An 8,468-nucleotide genomic window follows, 5' to 3' on the forward strand; every position below is an offset into this window, starting at 1 on the left:
AGCTCCGCAGTAAATGATGAGGCAGCAGGGAGCCGTGTGCGAGAGCCGGGAGTCTGGGCTCGGGCGCTGCCAGGCAACCCTGGGCACACGCAGCAGCCGCAGCCGCTCCTCGGGAGCTTCCGCACCTCCATTACAGCCTCTGAAGTGATGGCGAATTCAGATACTCCTTGTCCCTGCCCTGACCGTGTCTTCCAGACCCCTGCTGTAGTTGCTACGGAAGAGTTCTCACAATGAGCCAGGTACATGGATTTTCAAAAACTATGAAATGACAAAGTGTTTTTCTAATGAGTTAAAAGCTAATGAATATTGGACAACTCTTCACTGTAAGAGCTTTGCCAGGGCAAAAAACCCAAACATGTCTAGAGAGTAATGCAAGAATATAGTTTGAGTTTTATCTGAGAAAAAGACTAGAGAAAAAAATACAACATCTATAATATACCCAGCCTCAAAGCCTCTTTGGAGCTCCCCCCCTCAATGTCAAATTCTCAAGGAAAAAGAAAATACCTGAATCTGAATACCTGAAAAGGATTGTCTGTTCAGCCATAATTCATTCTGTTTGTGTGCCTACATCACACCCAGCCTGCAATTACATGAGCATTTCCATTCAAATGATTATATTTTGAGTAAGTTTTAAGCAAGAGCCAAGAAGGTCTTAGAATAAGGTCTGCAAGGCAGCTGACCACAGGCACAAAAAAGTGTTGGCCCTGGGACACTGTCAGGTCAGTCAGACTGAGGAGGTGTGGTTTAAACTCTGAGGTACCCCCAGAAACACAACTGCATCATAGGGCGCCCAGTGTCCCGAAGGTACAAGTTGCTGCCACTCAAAAAGCAAAAGACATCAACCAAAGCATGAAAGGATGGTCCTGGTCCTATCTGAGCTGAGACTGAGCAACACAAAGTGAGGAAAACTGCCGCCACCTGAACTTCACCTTGGATGTCCTGGTTCTGACTCTGCTTTTCTGCATATGCATGACCACAAAGCAAGTGACACTTACCATGCTCATCCAGTAAAATGTTGTCAGGCTTGATGTCTCTAAGAAAAGGCAGAGAAGGAGAGACAGCCATTAGCCTAGAGAAGTGACACAGACGCTTTAGGAAAGCCCAGGCTCCAGACAGACTCACTTCCAGAGACACTGTGCCTGAGAAGGTGTCTTTGCTGGGGCTCTTCAGCTCTGATATTCCTGCAGGGTTTGATTTGGGCATAAGAGAACGTCTAATCAAAGAGCAGAAGCAGGAGGGATGGTTCAGGGCTATGGCTGTGACGGCTGCTGTGGTTTGGACTAGCAGCACTCAGGCAGCCCACCTACAATGCTAGAGCTTCTTTTTATCTTTCTTCTCCTGCTACTTCTTAATTTCTTTCAGCACTGTATGTTCCCCATTTGCTAAATAAAAATAAAATTATTTCAACATCTTTGTTTAGAAATACATGGGTCCCCACCGGTTTTGTTCCTGAATTAAAAGCAACCAACAAACAAACCCCAAAGTAATAATACCTATTGCAATGCTTTCCCTTGAAGGGACAAAGCGTACACCTGATACGCCTACTGTATCCACCTGAGTGACTTTACAAGACATTACCTGGTTTTAATGAGCTCATTACATCAGCCCCACTCACCCGCTCTCAGACTCCTGGCAGTCGAGCACCATGCACGGGGCAGATGCACGTGCAATGACCCTGTGCTGCTCTGGTGCTCCCACCAGCCCAGAGGGAGGAAATGAACAGGTTTAGGATCTAACCTTTAAAAATGCAGTCACTGAGACAGAACTCACCTACCCACCTGGAACCAGGAAAAGACATCTCACCATCAACTAACAGCTTACTGTTCTCTGGCATCTTCTCACCCAAACTGCTTCCACTGGGCTCTAAATACCAGTTGCCTTCCTTGTGCCATGCCCAGAGCACAGGTAAGCACAGGGACCAGTGTCTTTATCAAGGGTTCAGGTAGCCTCAGATATGCAGCTGGTTTTCCCTGTCAGTGCAGCAAAACTGCCTTAGGTTAGAGCCAAACAGCCCAGAAGGACAGGAGCTTCATGTCTGACAGGGAAAAAGGGTGATGCCACTCTCAGGAGAAAACACTGACTTAAGCAAAAGCTTTTAGAAATGTTTCAGCAAACACAGTTAGGAAGAATGGATTCTTTGAATCCCCTGATAGAAAAGTATGTTCAAGGTTTTGAAATGAACCACAAAGGTTTTTGTTTCTCATCCAGCTTTCAATCTTCTTTTAATTATTATTGTTTTTCTTTCCACTGGGGGCTTTTCTGATCTCTGCCTAGTGTGCAGCCTATGGATTTGCACCAGCACAGCAAGATCATTCCCAGGATGCAGAAAATGAACAGGGATAATTTTGTTTATTGACAATTTGTATATTTGTTTTTTATAAACTAAGTATACCATTTCCTACCCTGGAAAAACAAACATTTCCAGCTCTTCTACATGCAGGTGGGAAATATTCCCAACCATCAGTCTGTGTTTGCTGTCTCTGCACAGCTTTGTTCAGACAAAACAAGCAAACACTTGCCTGTCTCCTCATTACAGATGTTGCAGCTCAATTGGCTCAGCTCAGTCACTTTAACAATCTACCACTGTCCCACTGGGTTGCAGTGGTACTTAAACAACTTGCACTACAGTGTTAATTAAATAGCTTGCAAATTTGACCAACTGCCATACATGTTTTGTTGTGCTGGATTCATCTTAAACATGTAGAGCTGCTTGAAGTACATGATGCAGCCTGAACTTTAGCTTTTCCCATCCATGTTTATAGCTCAGAACGGGGACTGCAGCCTCTGGCACCCTGTGCTCCTGTAGCTACCATGTCTTTCATCATTATGATGATGATCATCATCATCCTTCAGACTCATTCGTACAGCACCGAGCCTCTAGCCCTTCAGTCCTATAAACACTACTACTAATTGTAATGTATTACTAATAGAGACGGATTTTTAACCTGTGCTTCCTCATGCCTCTGCCCTGCTCAGTTCGTTCAGGCCAAGCCAGTAGCAGGATTTACCTCTCGCTGCCCAGGACAGAGACACCGAGGCTGCATTTCACGGTGTGTAATTCATGCTCATGCATTATTTGGTGGGGTGAGCAGGTGCCAGCACGACGTCCCTGTCACCACACACCGGCTTTGTGCCTGGAGCACGGAAGGGCCTGGACGGTGCAGCTGGGACTCCGGGATTGGGAGCATCAGGGTAGAGATCTACACAGGTAGTGAACAAACCAGCAGCATGGGACATGAAACTCCTGAGAGAGCCTCCTGCTTCCACACCTCAAAACAGCAGCCAAATGCCATGGACACAAACAAGCCTCAGTCTTCACTTGCCCTTCAGCAGCATGTTCCTTCCCCAACAACCAGGATCATTTTACATCTTGTACCATTCTTTATCTTTACACCTCACAAGGATGCTCTTCAAAAGTGATATTTATAAATGAGACAATCTTCTCCCCACCTTTACTAACTCCCTGCTGGTCCCTCTTTCTTCACACCCCCTGTTAGCAGCTGCTAAGTCAAAACTATGGATCCCTGAGGTCTGCATGGCCCAGTTCACCAGCGGGAAGCAGTTGCACATCTGTCCATCCATCTGGAGCTGACCCTGCCTCTCCAACTAGGGAAAAGCTCTACCTCCTCTGTTACTCAGCAGGTCCTCCAGTATGTGGGAAGAGCTCAAATACTTTTTCATTGGCCATGAAAATTCTTGGTGACCAGAAAGAAACTCACCATTTCCAGAAAGGAATTTAACCTCATACAGAGAACTGCCATGTTGGTCTCATTCCTTGCCTTTCTCTGTGGTACAGAGAGAGGAGCAAAAGGCAGATACCTGTGAGTGTGATTGCAGGGGAATTCTGAATGCTGATGCCTACCCATCCTGGACCAGGACAGATATTAATGAGCTACAGCTCATTTCTCTGGCAAACCTGGCACGTTACATAAACCCACGCAGCCTACGAGCACCAGCCCACCTCTGAGGTCCCAGCTGACCTGTGGATGATGTGCCTGCTCTGGAGATAGTCGAGGGCCAGCACCAGCTCACAGATGAAGAGCTTCACGGTGCCTTCTTGGAACCGCACGTTCTGCTGGAGGTGGTATCGCAGGTCCCCTCCAAGCAGCAGGTCTACCACCATAAACATATCTTCTTCATCCTGGAAGGAGTACCTAGAATGGCATAAACATGGTTCAAGTATATTGAAAAAAGACAGGTTATAATGGGACATATGGTACTCCTGGGAATACTCATAATTTCTTGGAACTTTTTCAATTGGGAAATAATAATTTCATGACCTTTCCATGCTCCATTTCCTCCTGCAACTAAACTCCTACTGCCATACTTGAGATGACCATAATTTAGCTTCAGATCCATAACAGAGTCAGAGCAGCTTCTATGAAGAACTATCAGCAGCTCTGCTAGGAGAACAGGAACCCAACATTTTTATGTTGAACTTACTACTATCAGGCAGTTCAGAACCAAAGCCACATCCAAATCCCCCAAACTCATTGCTCTAACACATCTTGCTGCTAATTTCCTCCTGTGAAGGGTTGTGAAGGACCCTAGCAGGTAGGCACAGCTCTCAGGAGTGTTTATCATGGGATGTGAGTGGCAGTGACTGACAGCACTGACCAGAAATCGCCCAGGAGGTGTGTACCACACATCTTTATTTCAGGGAGGACCTCATGCTAATGCTGGTTTATTGCTTGCTTCCCGATCCTCCGGGCAGTGTACACACCACCAGCAGGTACAGCTGGCGCCAGTGGCTGTGAGCTGATGAGATGTTTCCACTTGGGATGGGTGAGGAAGGAGGTGGCACCATGGCCACCCCGAGAGGCTGCTGCAGGCAGAGACTGAACCAGCTGCCGCCCCGGCTGCAGCACCAGGAGTCACCCATGTCACGTCTCTGCTGACACCCAGAATCACCCGTAAAGCTGACACTGCCCCAGCCAACAGCCGTCTCTAGGAGATCCCTCCAAGGGATCTTGGACGATCCCTTCCCTTGCTGCAGAGTCCCAGCTGGCACAGCAGCCAGTGACTCGACACAGCAGGGGAAATCCAACTTGGAGCTCTGGATAAACACTATCTGTTCCCCTTGGGGTTCACACTCAGCTCTTCAAGGTGGACATTTTTTCTTCTCTGAGCACCCAAGGGAGCTGACCATAGGAGCAATGCAGAAAGGAGCCCTAAACCAGCACGCACATCATGCGTTGGAGACATTCATAACTGGGCTCTGGCTCCCCTGGCAACGGCCTGTCAATAAGACCATAGGCTCCACACAACAGGGGATGCAGCTACTGTTCTCTGATGTTCCTCTTTAAGTGACCTCATTTGTTGCAACTGTTCACCAAGTGTCCCTCTGAGGCAGCAAATAGCTATGAGCTTTTTTCTCATGGATTTCCTCTCACAATACACCAGCATCTTCATGTGATGAGCAGCACCAGGAAACAGAGTATTACTTCACACAAAGCTTATAGTGCATGTGCCATTCAGAGTGCAGGAAAGACAAGGAAATGCTAAAGGCATCCCTAAGCCAGGAATGACATGAAAGTAGGGAAATTCAGCTGATTTGCTGTGCACAGGTCTACCCGTATGTTGTTCAGTTCTCAGCTGCTGTCCTTTGCCTGGAACTGCTTGTTCAAGCAGGAGAGCAAGGTTTGGAGCTATGTCCAAAGGCTCTGGGAGGTCTAGATACATGGTTCTCATTCATACCCTGGTTAGAACAACACTGAATGGCCATACTATCAAAATCATGAGAGCTGACCGAAGGGCATTCAGGTTACAGACAGCTGCAAAAAGGTACACTAAGTTATTTAAAGATTTGTGATCTTCAGTGTGGTTTAGCCTCACATTTTGTGTTTTCAATTGATGAGTTCTACCTCTTTCTAAAAATAAATCCAATATCCAATAAATATAGTTACCCACTACCCCAGAGTGATCCTGTAACTACAGTGGATTGGCCACTGCGTCATGTGCTGTATGAGACCACACCGCTTGGAATATTACTGGTGTCCTAATAAGAATAACCTGGCAGAGTAACAGTAATAGTAATTTAAAATTCCTTTCTGCTGCCCCACTGCAGGAAAACATGCTGAATCAAACAGAGGGAGAAGAATTAGTGTGTCTTTTGTCACTCAGATGGTCAATCTTATTGCTAATGATTGAAAAAGGACTATAACCAGAGTGTGTACATTGCATTTATCAGGTACTCTTGAAGGCAAGAGACTCTTTTACACACATGTTTCCCTAATAGCTATTTGGGTTTCTGCAATAGAATTTGAATGGTATTATTTTTCTGTCAGCAAATTCACCGATAAATCGCTTTTATCTTTGCTGATTAGCATAAGTTCAGTCAAATATCAATAAGGTATTAAGGAAGGGCTGTTTAAAGTACAAAATAAATCACAAAATCAGAATCAGGAGGTGATGAGAAGCAAGCACTGCTTGGCTATTGATCCTGTGCTGTTACTGCATGGTCCTGGGAGCCGCTGTTTGTTGTGAAGAGCACAATGAAACAAAACTGGATTATGGTCACAAGCAATTCCTGCCTAGGAAGAAAGCACAAGGAAACACATGAATAAACTGTCCTGTGCTTGTCTGGGGGGACAGGGCAGATAATTTCTTGTTTAATTAAATGATATTCCTCTGAGAACAGAGTGCTGGTCAGCGGAACAGATGAGGAGCCTCATGGGACCAACCCATGCAGGACATGCCTGGGCACAGAAGTGGGCAAGTCGGGTCTCAAAGACATCTCTAACTGACCACGCTGACTTAGCCAACAAGCAAAGGAGAAGTATCTTACCATAAATTAACTAAGAAGGGGTGTTCCAGGCCCTGCATAATCTGCAGCTCCTTGAAAACGTTTCTCACTTCATTACGCTCCACGCACTTTTGTTTATTCATGTATTTCATGGCATACATCTTCTTGGTGTCATTCTTTTGCACAACGCAGACCTAAGTGAGTAAATAGAGGGATAAAGCAGAGATGAGTTCTCAGCAGATTTAGGCAGGTAAAAGAGTCACACAAGTGTTCTCCGGGGGCTTTAGCAAAGTCCACGCTGCCAGGTCACAGCTCCATGCACTGATACTGCAATGCTGGATGGCACTAGTAAATCTCTCACCCAGTTTTCAGCCAAAGAAATGTTGCTGGGGGGAAGGTGAGGGGAAGGAATTTATCACCACAAAGATAGGAGACAGGGAACTGCACACAAGTAAACGTTTTATTTAACAGCACTGAATAATCTTGGTCATGTCCATCCTTCCCACATCAGTTACGGTTTGGACAAGTCCCTTCCATCACAGAACTTCAGGTTAGAAACTGGGGAGCAGCACCTTCTTGATAAATTTCATTCAGCTCACAATGAACCTTGGGCTTTGTTTGAGGATATTGGGTTCTGAATTTTAACCTTTCTTTAGTTATAGTTCATCAATTCCTGAAAGAAACCTCGTTTCACGGAAAGACTTGGGGTTTGTCTGAGTGAAACAAAACAGACCGGTTTTTCAGATTTGTTGCCATAACATTTTGAGTTTGGGATGCAAAGTTTCTGTCAACCACCAAGCAAATCTGTCTAGATATTTCTGCCACACTCTGCACCTGGGACACATATCCCATTCCTGGCAGAGTGTGCCTTTACATGAGGGAGAAAATGACTTTCTAGAACTCTGTCGGTGTATGCAAGTGGGCAATTCCTTAACAGCATAAAAATAAAACATATGACCATAACCTGATGCTTAACAACAAACACTGAGCTCACAGAAATACCCTCTTAAAATTGCCAGGTCTTTCATGTTGGTGATAGTTCTTTATTAAAGCTGCATCATGATGTTCAGTGTTGATTTGATGGGAAACCTTAGAAAATGCTTATCCAGAAACATAATGAAAGTCAGCTCATTTGATTTATCGGTTTCTCGTTTTAATCTCCTGTAATAGAGGTGGTGGCTACGGTGTGGATGAGGAATCAGATTCCTTCTTGATTACCAGGAGTTGAAGCTCTGGTCAAAGCTCATTGCCAATGCAGGGGTTTATTTCTTTACTCTTCATGAGCCTCTAATTCACCCATTTCTCAATCTATTACATTTCCAGCTGTGCAAATGGTGATTAGTTCACAAAATACTCACTTTTCCGAAGCTGCCCTTCCCAATAGCTCGCAGTATCTCAAAATGGTCAAAGGTGACTGCAAGAAAGAGCAAACATTCACACATTAAATAGCTGAGTAAACGTTTGATGCTATTACATGATTTCTACTTTTTCTCCATAAGAGCTGAGAAAAATGAGGGATACCCCTGCCACTTCCTATTGCTTTTGGAGATCTGGGTGTTGTTTCAAACCTGGTGTTTAACAGGCTTTTTCTCTTTGCAGCTCAGCTGCCAAGGCAAGTTCCCTGGGTCAGCCTTGTCAACAGCAGGTCAGGCAAGGAACCATCAGTGAATGTTTTCACTCTGCCCTGCCTGTTAAACATGAAAGTCTCATCTTGTTCCTGCTG

At 45.3% G+C, this 8,468-nt stretch overlaps 1 protein-coding gene across 1 annotated transcript in view; it reads right to left on the minus strand.

The window, feature by feature from the left end:
• Positions 1 to 995: 995 nt before the first annotated feature.
• LOC104403294 (serine/threonine-protein kinase 32A) overlaps positions 996 to 8,468 on the minus strand; it is a gene marked incomplete at its 3' end in the record, with an annotated part of 11,131 nt that continues 3,658 nt past the window's right edge. The window contains exons 2-5 of the mRNA XM_010011376.1: positions 8,104 to 8,159; positions 6,788 to 6,939; positions 3,981 to 4,154; positions 996 to 1,033 (exon numbers count right to left, since the gene is read on the minus strand). Of these exons, the coding sequence (XP_010009678.1) occupies positions 996 to 1,033; positions 3,981 to 4,154; positions 6,788 to 6,939; positions 8,104 to 8,159 (420 nt within the window). The remainder of the gene's footprint in view (positions 1,034 to 3,980; positions 4,155 to 6,787; positions 6,940 to 8,103; positions 8,160 to 8,468) is intronic.

Source organism: Nestor notabilis, unplaced genomic scaffold (assembly GCF_000696875.1).
Source record: "Nestor notabilis isolate BGI_N333 unplaced genomic scaffold, ASM69687v1 scaffold29153, whole genome shotgun sequence".
Classification (NCBI taxonomy): Eukaryota; Metazoa; Chordata; class Aves; order Psittaciformes; family Psittacidae; genus Nestor; species Nestor notabilis.